This window comes from Ambystoma mexicanum, chromosome 10 (assembly GCF_040938575.1).
Source record: "Ambystoma mexicanum isolate Mex_15411 chromosome 10, UKY_AmexF1_1, whole genome shotgun sequence".
NCBI classification, from domain to species: domain Eukaryota; kingdom Metazoa; phylum Chordata; class Amphibia; order Caudata; family Ambystomatidae; genus Ambystoma; species Ambystoma mexicanum.
In genome coordinates this window covers 689,557,401-689,579,834 of record NC_090932.1, presented here as the reverse complement: position 1 = coordinate 689,579,834, position 22,434 = coordinate 689,557,401, and the positions used below count along the sequence as shown (strand labels likewise).

Here is a 22,434-nt window from a genome sequence, read left to right as displayed (position 1 = left end):
CACAAAAAAGAAACACTGATCGCCATCGACGAAAAGCCCCAGATTATCAAGTGGGAGACTCAGTTTGGCTGGCATCTAGACACATTGCTTTTAAAGGCCCCAAAAAATTTCAGCCTAGATGCATCGGCCCATATACGATAGAGACAGTGATTAATCCAGCAGCCATGAGACTGGCGTTACCTCAACATATGCGTATACATCCCGTATTTCATTTGTCGCTATTAAAACCAGTACACCCAGGAACCCGAACCTCCACACCTCCCCAACCCATACAAGTGGGTGAAGAAGCACCAGAATATGAGGTAAAGAACATATTAGATTCCAAACTAGTACTAAAGACCCTGTATTACTTGATTGACTGGAAGGGGTACGGACCCCAGGAAAGATCATGGGAATCCAGCACACACGTGCATGCCGCCCGATTGGTGCGAAAATTCCATTGGGACAATCCTGATAAGCCAAAACCCACACTCACACCATTGGGAGGGGTCTTGAGGGGGAAGACTGTCATAGGTACCAGGCATGTAGTCGGGGCAAGCTGGGTGGAGGCTTGGCAGGCCTGGCAGGCCTGGCATAGGCACACAAGAAACCCATAACAGATACCTTCTTTTAATTCCTTCCTGGTGTTTGTAGTAACTTCCTGGTTACCACTTCTTGTTGCCAAACAGGAAGTGCATGAAAGTCCATGAGCTCTCTAGTGTTCGGGTGTGGCTGGCTATATAAGCCACACCCTAGATTCTTCCAGTGCTTCGTGTTGCTTTCTGTAAGCTGCATCAGCAACACACTCACCGTGCTCCTGCTTACCTGCTCTGGATCATCCTGCTTCTGCTTACCTGCTCCGGATCAACCTGCTTCTGCTTACCTGCTCCGGATCATCCTGCTTACCTGCTCCGGATCATCCCGCTTCTGCTTACCTGCTCCGGATCATCCTGCTTCTGCTTACCTGCTCCGGATCAACCTCTGTGCTTTCTCCATGCCACAGCTTTCCCTGGACACAAGGTGAAACCTACACCGGCACCTGTAAGCACAAAGAAGAACTTTCATTAGTGTGCTCGCTCCAGTAACGCTGCGCATACTCACCGAATCTTCCCGCTATGCTGGAATCCAGGTTCGTAGCCCGAGCGCCCAAATTCCTGCAAAAGAAAGGAGAGACATTACTTACTGTGCTTGCTCCAGTAACGCTGTGCATACTTACCAAAGTCTCTGTGCATACTTACCGGACCTCCGAGGCTCTCCAGTAGCACTGAACCCAGGCTTGTGGCGCAAGCACTCCATAATCCACTCCTGCAAAGGAAAGGAGAGACATGACTTTGTGCGCTTGAACCTATAACGCTGCGCATACCTACCAGCGGTTCTGAGTTTTACACGCAGCGCTACTCACCCAAGACACCTTTGGAAAAATAAAGACAATTCGGACAATACCGGACTCTCAAAATCCACTGCGCAGCGTTCGCCGTGTGGAAAGGACTTTCTTGCTAGTGAAGAAACTAGCACATGGAACACTCTGCCTCGCTGTGAAGACATATAACAGCGTGTGGCATCAGAACTCGGCAAACAGACATTGGCATCATCCCTAGGAGTGTAGGCCTGTGAATCTCCCATAGAATCCCACCCCTGTGAATGCAGGATGGAGTGCACACCCCACTAAAAACCAAGGTAAGCCCTTGGGGGACATCACAACACATAGTAGAGAGAAGGGAAGGGGCCCAGGGGAATCAAGTGAACCCAGGTATGAGTGTGCATCTTATATTTGACAGGTGTTCCTCCAGGTGAAACAGGCGAAGTGAGAACTCGGGCTCAAAGGAGGCTCATCCATCGCTCCTGCAGAGACGCAGGTGAGTGTGACACACGTGCAAGCTGCAGCCACGTGGCCGAAACGCCTACATTTGGAGCATTCTTTGTTCCTGGCAGGAGAGTCACGATAATTCGCCATGTGCTTTGTGCTGGCACATCTATAACACTTTGGTGCTTCTCTCTGTTTGGGTCCCTTATCTCGGGCGGTATACCGGGGCTGTCCCTCCCTCCGCCCTCTACACTGCAGAGTGATCAGTTCGGGAGTGGGCGATGGCCCACCGACATCTCTGCGCCTGCTCGAGGTTTGCTCTTCAGCCCTGGCGATCTGCACCGCTTTATCCAGTTCAATTTCTTTCTCCTGTATAAATTTGTCTTGGACCTTTCTTAAATTCATGTGGACTACTAGCATGTCGCGGATGACCTGTTCGACGTTGTCGCCAAACCCACATAATGCTGCCAGTTCCCTCATCCTAGTTGTCAACTGGTTTGTTGCTCTCCTGCTCCCTAGTATAGAATTTGAGTCTGTGGAGGACCACATTTTTCAACCTGGTTGCGTCCCATCATTTCTTTGTACGTCTGGATGGGGAGAATGGTAAGGTCCGACCCTGAGTCGGCCATGACTCGCGTCTCCATACCATCCACTCTTATGATGCAGTGGGGCTTCTCTCTTCTTGCACGGGGTGAATTGACCATGATCACCATAGGCTTGTCGTGCTGGTCGTCGTCGTCACTTGACTCCCTGTCGCCATTGACACAGGTGACAGTCTTTTGCCGCCATGTGCAAGATTCAGCCATGTGGCCAAAACGCCTACATTTGAAGCATTCTTTGTTCCTGGCAGGACAGTCACGATCATTCGCCATGTGCTTTGTGCTGGCACATCTATAACCCTTTGGGGCTTCTCTCTGTTTGGGTCCCTTATCTCTGGCAGTATCCTGGGGATGTCTCTCCCTGCGCCCTCTCCAAAGCAGAGCTATCGGTTCGGGAGCGGGTGATGGCCTGCCGACATCTCTGCGCCTGCTTGAGGTTTCCTCTTCGGCCCTGGTGATCTGCACCGATTTATCCAGTTCAAGCTCTTTCTCCTGTATAAATTTGTCTTGGACCTATCTTGAATTCGTGTGGACTACCAGCATTTCGCAGATGACCTGTTTGATGTTTTTGCCAAACCCACATAATGCCGCCAGTTCCCTCATCCTGATGATGTAGTCGTCAACTGGTTTGTTGCTCTCCTGCTTCCTAGTATAGAATTTGAGTCTGTGGAGGACCATATTTTTTTATTGGTGAATCTTTTGACAATGCCACGGATCACCTCCATGTAGACATTATCGTCATCATTCGCAAACCGGCATGGCTTTTAGCCTTGCAAAAATGCGCTGCCCTACAACCTCTATGGCATTGAGCAGCATGGCTTTCTTTCTGGCTGGTGCATAGTCTGTGTCTCCCAGTGCCTCCAGGTACGTGGAAAACAATGGCTCCCATTGCTGCCACGGAATAGCCGGCGTGCCGGGAGAGGGGAGGAAAGCGGGGGCGGGGTAACGTCCTTCATGGTCTGCACAGGTGGTTCCTAGTCCTCGTCGCCAATTATGTGGTGGCCTGGAAGGATGACAGGACACTGTATGGGTTGAGTGGGTGTTTATTTAGACTCCTGGAACATTCACAATAAGGAGGGAGAAGTATAGTCCTGGGCAGAGTTGAGGTCTGTTCTCACAGTTTCTCTGTCTTTTCATGCAGTTACATCACTGCATGCAAAGTGTCAGGGGACCTGACTCACTTACACAGCAAGAGCACCCAGGAGGCTGCCCTCAGCCTTGGTATTACGATCTGCTGCTTGGGGTCTATGTCAGGTGGGCCTTGTTCTAATGTTAAGCTCATTCTCAGGAGGAGCACGGGGCTGACTGGCTTGATCAGCCTCTCGCTGAGTTCTGCCACTCTCTCTCCTATTGGCGCTCTTGACGCTGGTTCACTCTCGCGAGATCATGTGCTGCTGTGATCTCGCGAGGAGTCCCCACAGCCCGTTAGAGCCAGGCAAGACTTAGGGGTGTACTGGAAATCAAAAGAGGCCCTCAAAATCATTTTCAAAGTGGCCCCAGATTACACATTTTGAACATTTTTCTAGGAGAAAATCTGAAAATAAAATAGGTAACCACAAAAAAAGAGGACCAGGGTGCAGAGGCCTACTGGGAAATCTTCAGAGTTCCCTGTTGGCCAATCCAGCTCTTGTCAGACCCCTTTGCTGAGCTCTGGCTCGGCCCTCCCCATTGCTAGAAAGGAAACAGCAATAAAAACTACTTGGTAGCCTTGCCAACCCAAAAAGTCCTTCTACACAGTACTACTAAAGTTCGTTTTGCCAACTTCTTTCAACGAAAACTACAAGTGAATGTTCATACCGTTCAACCTATTCGCTCTATAAGGCGTTTGAAATCAAGAGAGTTTTGATTGAAATCAATGGAACTAATGCATTTTGTCTATCAGTTAAAAAAAATCCTTAGCGGGAGATTCCAATCAGTTCTATGAGCAACAAGTTTTGTTTTAGAAGGTTGAAAAAAAGGCTGGTGACAAAACCCTCCATATGCGGGTGAGTTGAGCGGTAGGGGCTTGCACCCTTATTCTGGTAATACTGCTGTACACTGAGGGTGTCTCCCCCTTTGTCTGCGATTGCCTACTTGTGACTGTGCTTGCACTGCCCATCAACACTCTGCGAAGGCGGAAGTGTACGGTGTAAACACGGTACAGGTCAGTGCCATTGTGTCACGCAGGAGAGCAGCGAATGAAGCCTTGCTGAGGCCCGCCCCGTCCAACCTATAGCAGCGCCGTAACAAGTTTAGGGGCGTGGTCTACCGCGGCAGGCGGGGTAATACAAGTTGGGCAGGAGGCAAGAGGGCGTGTCCCGAGGGGAGAAGGGGCGTGTTCCAAGGCAGGGGGCGGGGCTGCGCGCGGCCAGGGTTCCAATGGCCTGAAGTTGCTCTCTGAAAGCGAGGATCCAAGGACCGGTCATGGCGGAGGGAGATGGGGCCAGCGACCAGAGCATTCGAGTCCTGCAGAGCTTGCGTGGCAAAATCTGTGAGTGTTCCCGGGCCGGGGGCGGGGGAGCAGCGATCAGAGGCGTGGGGGAGGAAGAGGGCAGCAATCCCAGCGGAAATGGGGAAGTGACGGCCGGCCGGGCCAGCGTGCCCCTGGACAGCCGGGTAGCGGAGCCTCCTGGGCCGGCCTGTCGCCCACCCGCTAGCCCCGAGAGAGCACGGACACTGAGGCTCACCTATGTGTTTATACAGCCCCGGCCGATGGAGAAAGAAGGGCATAGCATAGGAAGGGGGCGGGAACACTTCCTGCCAGCGCCTGGCACATCTCTCATACTGTTAGCAGCACTTCTTTCCCTGGCACTTCCCCTGTACTGCTGTCCACCTTGCACAGTCCCTCCAGCGTCGTACCTACGTTGTCTTTTGTAGCCTCTGTACCTTGATTGCAGTTGGAATATATTCTCGGAGTCCCAGCCCCCTTTATAAAGGCAGTGACCCCTGCTCCATACTGGACTCTTCCTCCTCTTTTTACAATGTATATACATGTGATCCTTGTTTGTAATGTCCCATTTTGTGCGTCTTTGGCACCTGGCTGTCACTTGCCTACTGCCGATATTTACATGTTACCAGTGCTTTCTCAGTGACATAAATGTCTGTCTCGTGTTTGCACGGTGCTCATGGCACATTTTATTACCTCTGCATTGGTAACTTTTTACAGTAATTGCCACCTGCTTTCGCCCTTGTATGTAGTACCCATAGGTGACAGACATGTTCACTATATGCGTGGTGCCCATAACAGAGGTGCTGTCTCTATCTAATTCCATCAGTTGTTGTTCAGTTTGCATTTTATCTTTAAGAAATACATTGAACACGTAAATACATCAGCACATTATGTAACGATTATCGCTATTCAAATACTCATATGCTATTTCGTTTTATGTACATTGTATAGTATTACTTTAAAATGTAAGTAGGTGCCTTTTTTTTAAACTCGTTTCGTTTTGCACACTGAAGCATCCCCTTCTTTTTATTTCACTAAGGGACCTTTTTTTTATATGTTTCCCAGCCCTACCATTCACGTTCCCCTTCACACCCTTTGCATGCATAATTCATACACTTGTCGAAGCAAAAACTCCACTCGCAGGCAGCAGTGAGTTTATTTTCATAGAAATGCAAGTAAATAACAGGTCCCCGGCACTCCAAAGAACTCCCCTCCCTCCAAAAATAGACTCTTCTTATACGTTTTCATAACACACAGGAAGTAATAAGGTAGTAGTTCTGGTTACCATGTACACACCAACACTTTTTTTTTTATCAGCATAGCAGGGCTCACAATTTGCACTAGCCAATGGCGATTGGTAATGGACACTTGGGGAGTAAGAAATAGTGGGCTGCGTGCATGTGGATAATTGAGTGGGCAAGTGACTTTTTATGCTTGGCTAGTAACATGAAACTTGCATCCATTGCCCCCCCCAGTATGGTTCTATCTCCTGCTGTCTCTTACTTGTAATAATAATAATAATTTATTGTGATTTAGTCCAAATATTAGAACTTTACACAAAACATTACACACAAAATTACTGTGTTCCAGAAAAGGTAATAAAACAGAACAATAAAACACATCTTTCATAATTATACAAAGTTACAAAAGTACAAAACTTCATATTTCTTCACACCGTAAGAAAACATCTTACTGTGAATCCCCGCTTCATTTGGTCATGTGTCTTCATGCCATGTTTAGATAATATTGCTCCATTTAACTATGTGCTCCCATCTCAGCAGTGACTTATAGGCTCTGCTGCTTTCCTCCCATAATGCCATATAGTTCCCTGTGCCAACAAACCTGGTTCTATTCCGTAAATTGACCAGCTGATGGCATAGACAGGGTAGGGCCTGAGCGGGCAAGGCCACCCAAACTCTGTAAATGTCCACTCAACAGCGCTCTGTGGACGTTAATGTCACGTGGTGGGCCCAACTTCATTTGCTTCAGGCCGCAATTGTTAGACAACCCTGGCTACTCCTCTGAAGGCCGATTTGGTGTGGCCTTCAACGGGTGGATTTTTGCCAAAATTAGGGGTGGGAGGTATTCGTCCCAAGCCCCCTGCCCCGATCCATCGGGGCGGGGGTCGTAACTCCCTGAATCCATGCTATGTGCCATCTGCCGCTCCCTCCTATTCCCCGGGTCCACAGCATCCAACCAAATCCTAACCCCCCAACATCCCTGCTGTAAATTCCTGGTTCTGCCTGTTGGCCGTTGCACATTACGGGGGGGGGGGGTTTGGAGACTGCCTATATAATTCAGTCTTTTTGATACGCATATAAAGTGGCGCAGTTAATAGCTCTAATACCACAAACATAGCTACATTTCTAACGACTCATTGCATGGGGTTTTGGGATTCCCTTTCTAGCCCATTTAATGGCAGTTCATATTTTAATTTTGCACCCGCACATTTACTTAATAATCTGTTATGTTTCATTTCATTCAATTTACATTTGCTTTCCATAAAAGTGAAAGTGCAATCCAAGTTATCTTGTCCTCTGCTCTCATACTGAGCCATTTCTTCAATACCCCACTCCATCGTCCCATTCCTTAAAATTGTGGTGAAACCCACCTTTTGACGGGAACCTTTATCAAATTCATATCCCCTTATTCCCAGTACAACCCTTTTTGGGCATTTACCAGCCCTCCTAAATTATGATCAACCTGTTCCTAATGTCCTTGTTTGTTAAGGCCAAGACCTGGCCGCAGTGTGTTACTCGGGAGGGTTTTTTGTTTGGGAAGCCCCCTCCCCCCACCACCCCACAGCATAGCGAGAATGGGCAACAATTAGTGTGGACCAAAACAAAGCTGCTTGGGGCCCTCCATTCAAGCTGAGGGCCCGCTGGCTGAGGTGGGAAGGTATTGCGCGAGTCGGGAGCTTGGCAGAGGGCTCCCTGCGCACTGCAGCACGCATAGAAAAATATTTTGAAGCAGTAGTCGGTGGCAATGCAGTAAATGTAATGTACGATGCACCCAACGTAGTAAAAGGCATGCATGCATGGGACCAGCAAATGCAGTCTATTTTGGATTGTTGAAGTTTAGGCCAACTTGTGCAGGCGCTGCTGGTGGTGAGATCACAACTATCAGCGTCCTTTCCAGGTTCTTCAAGATAGTTCCTAGAGGTACATAGGCAACTGTACCTCAGGGGTAAACATGCCTATGGCTGATGCTCAGCAAAGAAGTATGGCTAGCACAGAGATTTATTTATAAGAGCAATGCTGAATGTTACCATTTTGCTATTTAAAGCAGTACTTCCTCTTAGTCTTCCTCCCAATTACTTGGGATCTAAACGCCAGGGCATGATCACTCTGCTCTTCCAGATGTTTTGGACTACAACTCCCATAATCCTTCATTGACTGCTGGTAAGGGATGATGGAGATGAGTCTACAACATCTGGATGTCTACGTATTGTGCAGCCACACTAGAGTGAGGCCTACAGCATCCACAGTAGTTTCAGGAGATATACTCCCCTCTCCTTTTTCTGAGAAAAGGTATTTTGGAGATTTCCAAGGGCACTGATGAGTGGGCTAGGACTGAAAAGAAGGCTAGTTAGTCCATTGCTGGTAGAGATTCGCCCTGTTCACCATATAGGTAGGAGAAACTTGTGGTTCTCCGTGGAGGGGAGGAGCTTGGAAAATGGACACACTTTTTTTTTTTTGCTGGACGGAGGAAGGATACTGTTTGGATGCATTGCGATTCAGTTTCCAGTTGTCGAGGCTGCTGAACATGCAGACTTTCTGTGGCAGTTGATGGGAGGTTTAATAGTGGCTAAAGGGGGGGCCTTTGTCTTTGCCTAAGTGTCAGAACTTCAGATCCGCTGAGGGTGCACAGCTGTTCAGTGGCAGGGGAGAAGACAGTTTACTGTGTTGCACTTTCAACATAGGGGCCGTATTACAATCCGGTCTCATACATACGGATCTTGGAGCGTCTAATCTTAAATGGAAGCACAGAGATGGATGGAGAGCATTTCAGGCTGTGCAGAAGGGGCATTGGTTACCTCAAGGGAATCAGCGTTCCTGATTAGTGTAAGGTTGTCCCGCTTGGTCAGTGGGAGGTTTTTAGTGACTTCTGGATGCTCAACGACCAGTGAGCAAAGAAAGTGGTGCACTCGGCTAGTGGTGCACTCGGCTAATGCTATCAAGATTCATCGCCCCATCCTCCCCCCCCTTTAGTCTTGTGTGATTCCATGGTTTAAGGAATGAGTGAAAAGGAATTGCCTTTAAGAGGAGATTCAGGCAGTGGTTGGCAACTTTACCATGATCTGCGTCATGTACAAGGAAGGGGGTTGAGGGGTTGGGGTTGGCATGGAGCAACTGCAGGCACTAGCTATGCTGCTCGAGGCTGTTTCAATCCGTGTTCTGAAAAGAAAGAAGCCCGAGTGCTAAATCCAAAACCTTGATTAATTTTTTTCTGAATAGGTGCTCTCCTTCATGGATCATTGCTACGTTGTGCAAGGGGAGGACAGGAGGTCAGGGCTTCTCTGCATATGTTCCTAACAGAGGCTCTAGTCCGGATTTCTGGAGTTCACAATTCCATATGTTTTGTTCCTGGTCAGCTCTTCTATGTGGTCTAAAGAGCCACCATACTGTTCTAAAAAGTGTTGGCCCTGTTGGTGGCTCTGCTTCTTCATAAAGGTATTCACTTGTACCCTAGCTTGTATGATTGGCTTCTTCGTATCAGCTGCCCGAAGATGGTGGCACAGAGATGCAGTGTGTGTGCAAAGTTCCGGACCAAAGGGGTTTCTTGATCAGCAGGAGAAGGTCTCACGTGGAACCTGTAAGACTTTGCCTCGATTGTGGATTGGTTCTACTCCGAGCAGGGGTAAGCTCTTCCTTATACAGAATTGGCAGCCACGCTCAGCACCATTTTATCTTCAGTACTCTGACACGCCTGGCACTTATAGGTTAGTGGCTGAGAATCTACGCTTAGAAGACAGCCAGTGTTTTTCAGGTCCCCTGGAACAATGTATATTTTAGTCTTTCGGACCCATCTGCTTGTTCATTGGATATTAGTCAACAGTTTGAAGTTTTCGATCCAGAACTTTTCAGTCACTAAAGCTCACCAATGGCGTTCCCAGGCTATCCAAAATGGTTCTCTAGTCTCCCCCATTCATGTGATTTTGTGTGTGTGTGTGTGTGTGTGTGTGTGTGTGTGTGTGTGTATGTATATATATATGTGTGTGTTCATTGAAATTTTGTTTAGTTATGGGACTGTTAAGGTGGTCAGATTTAACGCAACAAAACCCTTGAAATTAAGTGGATGTGGGAAGTAATGCTAATCTTAACTTGGCGTTTTCCTGTTGATGACCCCATGGATCTAATGATGTTATTTATATAGTGCTTATGTCTAAGCGCTGTACCTAGAAAAAATGTACATACCAGAGTTGGTACTCATTTGTCATCCTCGGAAGGATGAAAGGCTGAGTTGGCCATGTCAGGATTTCGAACCTGCGACCTGCAGATCACACACAGATCACTGCAGCGAGCGATGAACCCACTTAGCTATCTTGCCGGCCTCTAATTTTGTCATTGTGAATCCAATCTGTTATGTATGTGCTGGTGGGATTTGCAACATGAGGGGATGACGAGTTAAGATGATCATCACTTCCCGCATTCGCTGAATTTCAAGGGTTTTGTTGCATTAAATCTGATCACCTTAACTGTCCCTTAATTAAAGTTGTTTTCAATTAATTTAAAGGGTTTTGTTATACCATAGTTTATTCAAGGGCCACTAGCTATGGCCTTTGGCCGTGACCACTGTACATGTTGCACCAATAGGTTTCTTTAGGGTCCACTAGCCATGGCCGCCACTGTACATGTTGCACCTATAGGTTTCTTTAGGGTCCACTAGCCATGGCCGCCACTGTACATGTTGCACCTATAGGTTTCTTTAGGGTCCACTAGCCATGGCTGCCACTGTACATGTTGCACCTATAGGTTTCCTTGCGGTTCACTAGCTATGGCCTTTGTCCCTGGCCAGCGAGCACGGTTTATACACTACACTAGGTTTCTTTCAAGCCCACTCGCCCTGTTCTTCGCCGTGGCCACTGCACATGTTGTACCAATAGGTTTCCCACTGGCACAAAGACCCGTTTCTGCCTGCTTAGTAGATGTGATCACAACAGATGTTCTCCCACGTGTTATTTTTTTTGTTTCTGAGTTTCTGTTCTCTCCACACAATTACTGCAGATCGTGCTGTAATTATAATTATAACGTTTTTAGGTTTTTGTTTTGTGTGTGTGTCCGTGATGCATTTTTCTCGTTTTTATCGCAGTAATTATCTGGGTATTATCGCAGTAATGCAAAAATGTCAGAGCAGGTACTGGCTCCCCCAGACCATCCCCAACTTCACATGACGTCCTCTTTCCCCCTCCCCACCTCTAGCCTGATGTGATTTCAGCCCTTTCCACCCCAAATAGCTATTCTTTTTCACTTTTCGTTTTCGCATTACTGAAGTAATTTCTGCGATAATCGTTCACATTGAGCAAAAAAAGGTGGCTTTTTCATTTCTGAAAAACCTCTCTGCTGCAATGCACCATTGCAGATATTGCTATAATTTTGGGAGACTGGGGCACCCCCTTCCCTGTCAAATATTTAAAAAACTGCTGGACGTAATAACCCAGATCCCTCACGGAAATCAATTCCATGCTTTATGCTGAAGTTTTCTTATTTGGTCCAATTCCATTTAGCGGTTTTTGCCCTGCTCTGTGCTGACAGTATTGCTTTTTCTCTATTGGAAAATTTAATGGGATCAGCATTTTAAAAATAACTTTCATTTTTTTAACAAATCTTTCCCAAAACATCCAGTCTGGGGGCCCTAGACAAACCTTTTGTTGGAAAATATCAGCCAAATCCATCCTGCAGGTCAAGTTAATAGATCTTCAATTTTCGGGTTTCCTAAGGATCATGCTTCTCACCTTAACTATAGTGCGGCGACCACCGCACTAATATATATATGGTGAAAAAACGTTGTTAAAAGGGATATTATGGTTAAGTTGCGCTATCAAATTCAGGTAAAAACGTTAGAAGCAGGTCCCATGTAGATAATACATTTATCAAGAATGTGATATGCTTCGACTTATTATTGTACTACCTCAACACACCATCTTAAGAATACCTTCGTTCTATGAGCCTTACTGCATTCATTGTTTCTCTTTATGTAATATTTTATTGCAGTATTCACAAATAAATTCACTACAAAGTTTATTTTTCAATAAGCACCTTTATGTGATATGGAGGAGTTTATTACAAGGCTACTGATCACCTTTGATGTGGTGTAAACAAGACTGTTAGTGGTACGTATCCCTAATAGCGACGTTCCATTTGCATTGTTACACAGTAGTAATATCATATGTGATGTCATCAGAAATGCCATGGGTGATGTCATCTTTGGTGTCCTGGTTGTTCGTGTTAGCTGTGCATGGCAATTATGCGTGTTATGCTTGCGTACCTTACCATAACTGGTGAATTACTGGGTCTTTTGATTTTACTTGTAACCATAACATCCCTTAATATACATTTTCAGTGAATTGCATAGGTTTTTATGAGTGAAAAATGTTTCATGATGATCCAGCTTGGAGCCATGACCGATCTCCAGAATCCATGGGGTGTGGGCTTTGGCCGTACCACATGCCCCAACAAGCAGTTCAGAGTAGACATTTGTCCTTGCCGAGCGACAGGCCTACTGCCCATGCAGCAAAGTCATATCACTATTTTTTGTACTTACATTTTGACAATTTCGACAAAGTAAAACAGAGGACAGATTTGCAAAAGCATGCTTTCAGGTCCTTAATAATGCTCTTAGCACCAGTTTGGTGCAATCCAGCGCTTCGGGGTGCAGGCACAAGCAGACTTCTTTTCCCATTTAAACCTAGGGCTTCGGCCATGCCGTTTGCCACAATAAGTAAATTGGAGTAGGCATTCGTCCTTGCCGAGGGTCAAGCCCACTGTCCAGGTAGCAAAGCTATATCACAATTGTTTGTACTTACATTTGGACACTTTGTAAAAAATAAAACGCGAGACAGATTTGCAAAAGCATGCTTTCAGGTCCTTGCTTATGCTCCACACGCAGGTTTGTTGTAATCCAGTCCAGCACTTCGGGCTGTCGCCACAAGCAGAATTTCTTTCCACAGTCAAACATATCCTAATTTCGAAAAACTTTACCACATAGCTGGGCCCTGGTGGCCATGCCGAGTTTAACCCTATTTCCTGTTTCTCGTGTTCAAGGCCAGTAGCCAGATTGTCCAGGCCATGGCTGTTGGCCAAAGGCCATGACCCGGACAATGTGGCTACTGGCCATGGCCACAGGTCACCAAAGGAATATCACTATTTTCTGTACCTACATTATAACACTTAAAAAAATAAAAATAAACACGGACACATTTGCAAAACCATGTTTTTGGGTCCTTGCCAATGCTCCATGCATGAGTTTGCTTTATTTTGCAAAAAGTGTTAAAATGTACATATATCCAATAGCCCTATAACTCAGCCCCCACTTGACAAAATCCCAACAAACTTTGCAAACACATTCAAATTTGGGAGTCATTTTGCAAACTTTTGTGTAATTCGTCAAATGGCACCAAATTTATAAGCCTTTCAAATTTTTTGGAATCCCCTTCTAATTTTCCCTTCTCTTAGCAAACCAGCCTCAAACTTTGCAGAACTATTCGGCAACACGTTTAAAATGATATTGCAAAATGGCATGCCGTTTCATTGGGTGGCACCAAAGTTATAGTCCATCCAAAAATATCTTTTCACCGACCCTATAATGTAGAAACATGCATGGATGCCCTCAAACTATTGTCAAGTTTGCGAACATCCCAATAATGTCCCCATCTGAGATGTTCGTGGACATCAGAGAAGAAAAACCACCAGATTTTTTGCTTTTTATGGCTATATCCCATCCTCCTCACCCTTCACCACCCAGAGTTTTTAAAATTAGTTTGACAAGTGTAATGTTGTGTTTTTTAATATGTTTTTACCGCAATGTTCACGGACTACGGGCATAGTCGGCAAATCCACCATAGCGTCTGCTTCGAACGTTACGCTGCTCTCTGACTGGCCTAGAGGTGACTGAGGATAAGAATCAGGAAATTAGTCTGGATGGATTTACACCAAATTTGAAAAAGCATGCTTCTGGGACCAAGTTGCCGTTCCTCACGCAGGTTTGGTGCAACTCCATCCAGTGTTTGGGCTGTAGGCATGAGCAATATTTTGTTTCCATTATGTCTGAGGATTTCAAAGGTTTTGGGGCTTCTCCCTATAACTCTTCCCCCTTGATGAAACCACACCAACTTTGCATAATCTTTCGGAGGTGGCAGTTTACTTTGATGAATCCTCACCAAACTTTTTTTTTCTTTTCAGCGGCACCAAAGTTATAAGCTGCCCAAAAAGAGCTCCTCCTATGGGATGAGCATCTTAACCATAACTACAGCGCCGCTACCACAGGCCATGTTATATAGAGAAAAATGTGATGGGGCTCCGCCGGAGTCACTGCAAGTGCATGGAGGCTAATTGGGAGCAAAATGAATTCCAAGAAAGATCCAGAATCCTGGTGGCCTTTACTCCAACATCCAAACTCAAAGCAGTGCTTAGTCGGATTGACACTTGGTGGTCCATGCTTATATCAAGAGTTAGGAGGGACCAGTTCCAATGTGTAGGTGGATCTTGACTTCTCTTCTGAGGATTGTTCACTAATGTGTCCCATCTACTTTCCCTTATGACCTTTCTCTTCAGGGCAGTGGATATTTCAAAAGCCTCTAGGTTAGGTTTTCTGTCCTGTGCTTCGGGCACCTGTGCCAAAAGTTTGGGAAACTGCATATCACTGTTTTTGCAGCCGTGGCAGAAGATTGTCTGTCTAGATTTTACCCCAGGTTCCCTAATCCTTGGACCTCAGGTGAGGGGCTGAGAATGTTACGTGGCTAAAGGACCTGACCTATGCATTTCCTACACTCCTGTCTTTTCTGAGGTTTTGTGCAAAATCGAACAGAGGTGGCCTGTGGTTCCCCTGGTTGTGCTTTTTGTTTCGGAAGGTTTGGATCCTCCTCAGGGTGAACAATTCTCCCTTTAGCTTGTATCCAGTGCGTGAGGGTTGTCCGTTTGTCCAAGTAACCTGGTTGTGACGTTGGTTGATTTGGAAAGCAAGCAATAAGGTCTGCAAGCCAGGGCCTCCCCAGAGAGTTAAGTCTAGCAGTGCAGCAGGTTAGAAGCCTTCTATTTTAAGGCATAGGATAGTCATTGTGTGGAATGCGAGGGGAGTAATTTGGCCCCCTTACATGTTCACTTTGTAGTATCAGTAGTTGTAGGATGTTTTTTTTGTTGAATGGCTCTCCTTTGAAGGGCATTGGGGTGGTGTCTCTGAGGTGGAGAAACCTTGGTGTGTAGGCTTGCATGCAGATTTCTATTTTCAAGTCTGCTGTTGGAGCTTCTTTTGTGGCTTGTGATGTTCCCTTTGTCTAGAGGGATTTTCTGGCGTACCCTTTGAAATTTTGGAGAGTGTTGAGGTAAAGCCTGTGTCAATAAGTTAGATTTCTGGTTGCAATTAACTAAACGTTCGGGGAAATGAGCATGCTCTTGTTTAGGGACTCCTTGTTGGATGGTAGGGCGGATTCTGTCGCTTGGACCCAGCAGGTAGGACTAAGGTAGTATCAGCATTTTGTGTTCATTAGGAAGTTCAAATTATTTTCATTAGGCCCTCTCTTCTGCCTAGGTTTGCAAAATGTGATTTGCTAGATGTGAGGAGAGCTGGCTGATTTTGATCACTATGTTACTTTTATTCGTTTTGTTTCAGGCGTCTAGGCCCGCTCAACATTAAATGATTGGATCAGGTCTACTACAGCAATTGTTTTCATTGCTTGACCGAGTTCCCTCTTCTAACTTATATTCAGGGAACATATACTAGAGGGTGGAACACTCTTGGGCTGAGTCATGTGAATGCCTACACGTTTGCATTGAAGCTACAATTTGTGGTACATTGATTCGTTTTTTTGTTTGGTCAGTTCACTCCCTGTGTTTGCAGAATATATTGGCTGGTTCTTGTTCATTGCTCCTAAACCCATTTTGTGCTTAGGAAAGTGTCTATTTTATGATTTGTGCCAGGAAAATAGGAACGTGGAAGTAATTCTTCGATTCCCTTATCTGTAATCTTTGTTATTCCTAGTCCTACTCTTCCTCCCTTGGGGGCAAGAATTGGTGTATGCACAGGGGGCCATCTTTAGTAAAGTGTGCATATTTATTACCAAAGTGGGCAGAGTTTTGCATTTGAATTTGGTAAGTGTTCCTTTCTAAAGGTGGGGTTACCTCAATTTTAAAGACTGTGCTGTGAAAGAGTACAAGTTAGGGGTAAAATAGATTACCAGTAAGTAACCCAGGCATTGGCTCATTGTGAAATCTCCTTCATATTTACTTTGATTTTCCCCTGTAAATATACTGGCTATCAAAGTTCGTCAAAAAAGCATATGCTTTATGGTTTGTCTCCTTTTTTTAAACAAATGCACACCCTGCACTCTAGAGTAAGTTTGGATTAGTTGTCTGCAAAGACAAACTATCATTAACAAAGTCAACATTTTTGGCTTTTGTGTAGGCATGGGACCGGCATTTCCAGTCACTTTTATAATGGTATGTACTACCTGGATATGAGATAGCAACAGCACGTGATGTTAGCCATTTTCCAGGCACTGCCATAATCCCAGCTAGTATCTAATACCTATAGGATGGCCAACACCATTGGCTTTGCCAGTGCTGATTTTTAACTGCAATTCAGTGCAAAGGCCCACACAGTGCTTATAAATCAAGTGCCTGAGGGCCCACTTGTTAAAGAGCTTTTTATCACACCACAACTGGCTTATAGCAGCAATGAATGCGTTGCCCATCAGAAGGCTGCTCACAGAGATCCTAGGCTGGCGGCGGAAGGACTGTTGGTGTTTTGGACTGGGAGGGCAGGGAATGGCCATAGGAACTAGCATGGGTGTGGCGAGAGGGCACCGCTTTCTAAATTAGGAAATGCAATAAGAAGTTGCGTTCTGATATTAAGTCCACACAAGAAATCTGCTTGTTCTGGGGATCTATCAGGAAATCACAAGGAGTGTACACTGGCTACTATTAGTCAGTGACTAGGTGAAAATAACTGTAAAACAAAAGCTACAAATGTCCACCCATAAACGTGGAAAACGGATGCAATTCCAATCTTCCATGTTATAAAATCACAGGCTTTTTATTGTGCACGTTGATCCAATGCCTTTTCGGATCTTCAGTGATCTGCATTAATCACAAAAGAATTGTATGAACTATCCTGGATCTATGTAACATAGTTTCTTGGTAATGCATATCATTTTGTTATCCTCTTTCTAAGACTACAACACACCTGCCTGTGTCATATCTTTTCAAAAAATCTGCAAGACCTAAACACAACGGGAACCAGAAGATAATGCCACTCTAGCTGAATCCTATCTGATGATGTTGCATCTTACACATTCCCTGAAACCCGGTACATTCCAAGAAAAAGATATGGTTGTCGCATACCTCCAACATAAACCAATTCTCATGTGACGTTACCGATGAAGATCAGCTGCTCTTTTTAGATCATTTAAAAACAACTGAAGCGGGCAAGGGGTGAATACACAAGCCACACAGAAGTTATGCAGTTTTATAGAGTACCATCTTAAGTAAATCCGTCAATGCTTGGTGCTTTAATCGGGGGTCTATTGAACGTTTGCATTTCAGATCAACAGAATTTGTCTATGTGAGAAAGTGTGAACACCTTACTAGAGCCCAGAGGGGACACCTGGCACTCTTTATCAGTGGAGCGCTCGATCCATAGCGAGCCAACCAAAGGTAACCTTTTAAATGAGACATTTCAATAAATAGACTAGGCATGGCTGTTCCTACAGGCTGATGCTTGGAAAACCAAGTGACTCAATTTCATTGTTGCATATTGAGGAAGTTGGCAGTAATTACAGTAACTAGTCAGTTACATACCATATGAGCCTCTAGAAGCCCAGTATGACGTGGGCGACTTGCACTGCCTCAGCACATATTAGGGTTCTGCTTCTGACCAGTATGGAAAAAGGCATTACAAACTGGTAACATAAACCAGCGTGCTATTTTAATTCTGTGGAGAGGGAACTAAAAAGCAGAGTCTGATGTCAAGGGGCTTCAAACCTGTCCACGTTGATCTCGGTATGGAATGCTGATGCCTATTCAGAGTAGTTACAAAGGCCGCAGCACATTTCCTCCACAGCCAAATCATGAGGTAAATTCTGCTCCAAGCTTGCATGAGCTTCAGGACCATCTTGCCTATAGTTTTGTTCAGTTTGTAAACAAAAGCAATACAATAACCCCAAGCGTTGTCAAAGGCACAAGTTATCCCTTGTGCAATTGTTCATAGCATTTTCAACTTATAGGCTTGCATTTGTGTTGGTGCTATAAACAATAGTCCCCGCTTAAACGTGCAACTGAAGTGCCGCTCTTCATGTGATTATCATTCGGTAAGCTGTTATCCTCTGCTGGCTGATTAAATGCCTTTTCATTTTAAATCTGCAGATGAGGCACGATTCCTGCACCTTACACAGTCTGTTACAAAGGCCTATACAATGGTTTTTCCTGCAGTGTACCGTCCGGCATGGCATCATATTAAAGCACACCTTTTAATGTCCCAATAATATAGGCTGTAAAAGATGTAGACCAGAATGGTGTAACCCATTTACTTCAGGGCCAAAAACGAGTCTTAAATTGAATAGAGACGTGGGTGACATGACATATGTACGTGGGTGAAAATATTTTGCTGTACCGAGAACCAGCGCCAGTTTACTAGTCATGCTCATGCAAAGAGGGCATTGACTGATGCTGGGGTGAAACTCTGGAGAGATGTTGAGCAGTCAGCTGCCAATGGCTCCTCTAATCTGTACTCTTTCTCTCCAGTACCAGTAGGTTAGAAAGAGGCTTTCTTCTAGAATCTACTTCTTGTTCTCTATACTATTAGGAGAGAGCCTGACGCTTGTCCGACATCATCAAGGATGTTGTGTGTTCCTTGACCAAGTGGTAGACTATCCAGACTTCTCCCCAGAGATGTTCAAGGGTAGCTTTGCCACTTGGGAAACACAAAGTCTAACTATCAAAAGTGTGACAAATCACTGGATGTCGTCACTTTTCCTCTAGGGGGAGCCCTTTCCATGAGGCCAGGGAGGTGAGGCGCCTACCCGACAGTCCCCCTGGGGGTGGTGCTCAGCGGGTTGATCTCATGGGGAGGGATGCCCCCTATGGGATTAGTGATAATCTGGGGAGAACATGGTATCCCCATAGCCCACCTAACCCAAATCGGCCTTCCTCTGTAAGCCCTTACAACACCACCCCTAGTGTTATCTATTTCCTTAAAACTAGTAAGGTAGCAAGTACAAGGACGTGTAAGAAGCCAACTCACTCACTAGGAGTCCTCAAGATCAGTACTGAGACGAGAAGGCTGTGCGGAAGCCTAGAGAGCACCACTGTGAATCATACTGAGAAGTTTAGTCTTGGTGGACTTCCTACTGGCCAAGACATGAGTGAAGTAGAATATGGATATTCAAACTCAGTGAGAGATCCTCCCTGGTGGAACCGGGATCTGCAGAGCTAGCAGTCAGGAGTTGAGTGAGGCAACCAAGGTCGGGATGCTTACCAGTCACCAGAGACGCTTCTCGGAGCACTGCTGTGGTCAGGCCATGTCTGGAAGCGTAAAGACGAAGCTCCAACTGATCGAGAGAGCTGTAGAGCTTGGTCCCCCTGGGACGTGGCACAGAAAGCAGGAAGATCCTGCAAAGCCACTGCAGAACTGGAACGCAGGAGTAAGTCTCCCAACGGGAGACAGACCCAGAAGCCGCCGATGGAGACCGGTGAGCAAACAGAGATGGATTGGGAAACCTAAGAGGCTGCACTGCAGTGGGGCACAGGTCAGGGTCACTCATCCAACAAGGAGGTTTCTCTGGATCCATCTTCTTCGTGGCAGTCCCTGGGAGCGTGGAAGATCAGGGGTGCCCAGACCAAGAAGCAAAAGGGGGCTGGCACCCAAGAGTTAGAATCATAAGGGGTCTGGAACCAGAGAGTAAGAAGCTAAAGGGGTCTGGGACCCAAAAGAGAAGAAGCCAATAACAAAGCGGTATATAACCCAACATAAATACCTGGCAGGATAGTGAACCAGGTACAAAGCCAAAGGGGTCTGGTACCCGAAAGCAAGAATACCTGGCAGGAGAGTGAACCGCGTACAAACTAAGAATCAGGGAAAGCCAAGAAGGAATTGGGATCTACACCCAATAATGAACTTCATGCAAAACCTTTGTTATAGTCGGTGCCTGTCAGGATAGCGAACGAGGTAGGCCTTGAACACAGTGATCATTGTGGAAAAGACATGGGGGAAGGGAGACGATCCTCTGGTGTTTATGGACATTGTAAAAGGAATCAAGAGGAGGGGGTCCTTCTCTTAACATTCTGAAGATTATTTCTATGTATGTTATTGGAACCGTTTTTGAGACTTTTAATTCGTTTGCCTTAAGGAGAATATTTCATTTTGGATCACCCAGAAGTGGGTCAGAAATTGGTTTTGGACACAGGGTGGTGGACTCTTTGCTTTAGACTGACATCCTGACACAGTTCTTAGTTTTATTTGAGGCAGGGAAACCCCTTTTAGAACTAGGGTCAGACAGGGTTTCTCTTTTATTTTACTACCAGTAAAAGTCAGAAACATGCCTCCTGTGTGCCATTCTCCCCCTTTCATACCCTTACAAAAGCCAGTATAGAGGTAAGCGCCCCCCTTTGTTGGGGCATTTTGAAACCAAATTCCTACTCTCAGAGGGAGAACGCTTTTATTATATACTGCAAAGGCATTGATTATCTCAAAGGGAGGTAGTGGCAGCAGGGTGCAGATCGGTAAAGGGCTTGGAAACGTCCTTTGCTGGAGGCATCTCCTGTTGCAACCAGCTGATTTTCATCCCCCAACCAGATGAAACCCGACCATACATGACCCTCTGGAGATGGGAATCGGGTGTTCAGTTTTCTGACGCTTGGGCACACATTTAGAACAGAGGAAGATGTGCATTGGGGTGCACGATACAAAGAGTGTGTTTTTAGAAACTGTTTTCACTGGTACATGAAGTCTTAAAGGTTGCATAGGATTTATTAACGCATGACTCCATTTTGCTGGAGGAATTGTAGAGACGTGGGAAATTTAGCTGATTATTGTTGGGGCCATCTCCTAGAGTGAAGGCGTTTTGTGAGGTGAAACTTAGTTGGATCAAAGATCTTATCGGAGTACAATACTCTAGACCAATACTTAGACCCGTTGGTGATTGTAGTGGAGACTAGGGACGAAGAAGGTATTTACTCTGCAAGGTTCAACAGCTGCCCTTGTATCTCCCTGGCTAAATACTGCAAGTTTAACCATAAGCCAATTTTGGACATTGGGGCAGGGACCCATTATTGCTCAGTGGTGGGTAAAAATGTGGGATACTATAACCATGGAAAAATGTCCTGCCGTGATCTCACAAATTCCAGTATTAGTTGAAAACGTGCTCTTTGCTCATAGACTTCCTGAAGGACTAATAACATTATTTGTTTAAACCCACGCTGCTAGAAAGAAAAAAGTGCTCTGTTATAATGGCTTTGTTTACGTGCTTATCACTAGAAGGATGGAGGATGTGGATGACGTTTTCATAAGTACCTTCGCAGGGTTGAGGATAATGTTTCTTGCCTAATCCATCTCCAGAAGTGGTCATTGCAGCTCCATTCGTGTCCTGTTTCTTTTTTTTTTTTGATAAGTGGGTTTCCTTCTAACTTGCTTTATCTCTTTCATAACAGTAAGCTGATGATTTAATGTGCCTAATTGTTTTGAATAATATTTTGGGGGTCCGGGAGGGGGATGAACCTTCAAGCAAATATGCTAGGTAGATCTGATGTATTGACAATCTGATCGTGTGACGGCCATATAAACATTTCCATCTGAGAAATGTTGGAGCCACATGTATGTGTTTGCTTTGACCTCTGATCCAACGGGAGAAGCTGCGTTTAGTCCTTGCCTGCAAGTTCACACTTAACAGCAGAGCTTGTTACATGCATACCTCAAACCCTCCATCCAAGCAAGAGCCACAGTTGCAGAAACCCCAATTACACATCCTCATGCAGCCTTGGGGAAGGGGGTGAGAGGTGTTTCACTATAAATGTTTGAAATTCTCATACATGGGGTGGGGAGGCAACATTTCAAGTTGAAAGCTACTAGCCAGGCATACAGGCACTAGCCCTCTCAGATTCTCCAGATATGTATAACATACCATTTCATAATTGCCAAGGGCCAATTATCACTCGCTAGTGGTGAGTGCACATTTTAAGTCCTGCACAACATCTCATTTTATGCTTTCAATGTTCGGCCTTTAATTGTTATGTAGCCTCCTTTTTTATTATTTCTTTATTAACCAGCACCACCCACCCCAGTGAGATGAAAGGCAATAGAGAGAGATGGATGTATAGCTTTAAAATGGCTTATGACTCTGTGAGTAGGGAGTTGTGATTGGAATCAATGTGGGAAGTGTACGTGGAGGTCCTAGAGGCGTTTCATGGTGGTAATGT

The 22,434-nt window shown here is 45.5% G+C and overlaps 1 protein-coding gene across 1 annotated transcript in view; it reads left to right on the top strand.

Moving 5' to 3' along the window:
• Positions 1-4,719: 4,719 nt before the first annotated feature.
• RASA2 (RAS p21 protein activator 2) overlaps positions 4,720-22,434 on the top strand; it is a 1,321,178-nt gene continuing 1,303,463 nt past the window's right edge. The window contains exon 1 of the mRNA XM_069618287.1: positions 4,720-4,852. Within this exon, the coding sequence (XP_069474388.1) occupies positions 4,786-4,852 (67 nt within the window). The 5' untranslated portion in view covers positions 4,720-4,785. The remainder of the gene's footprint in view (positions 4,853-22,434) is intronic.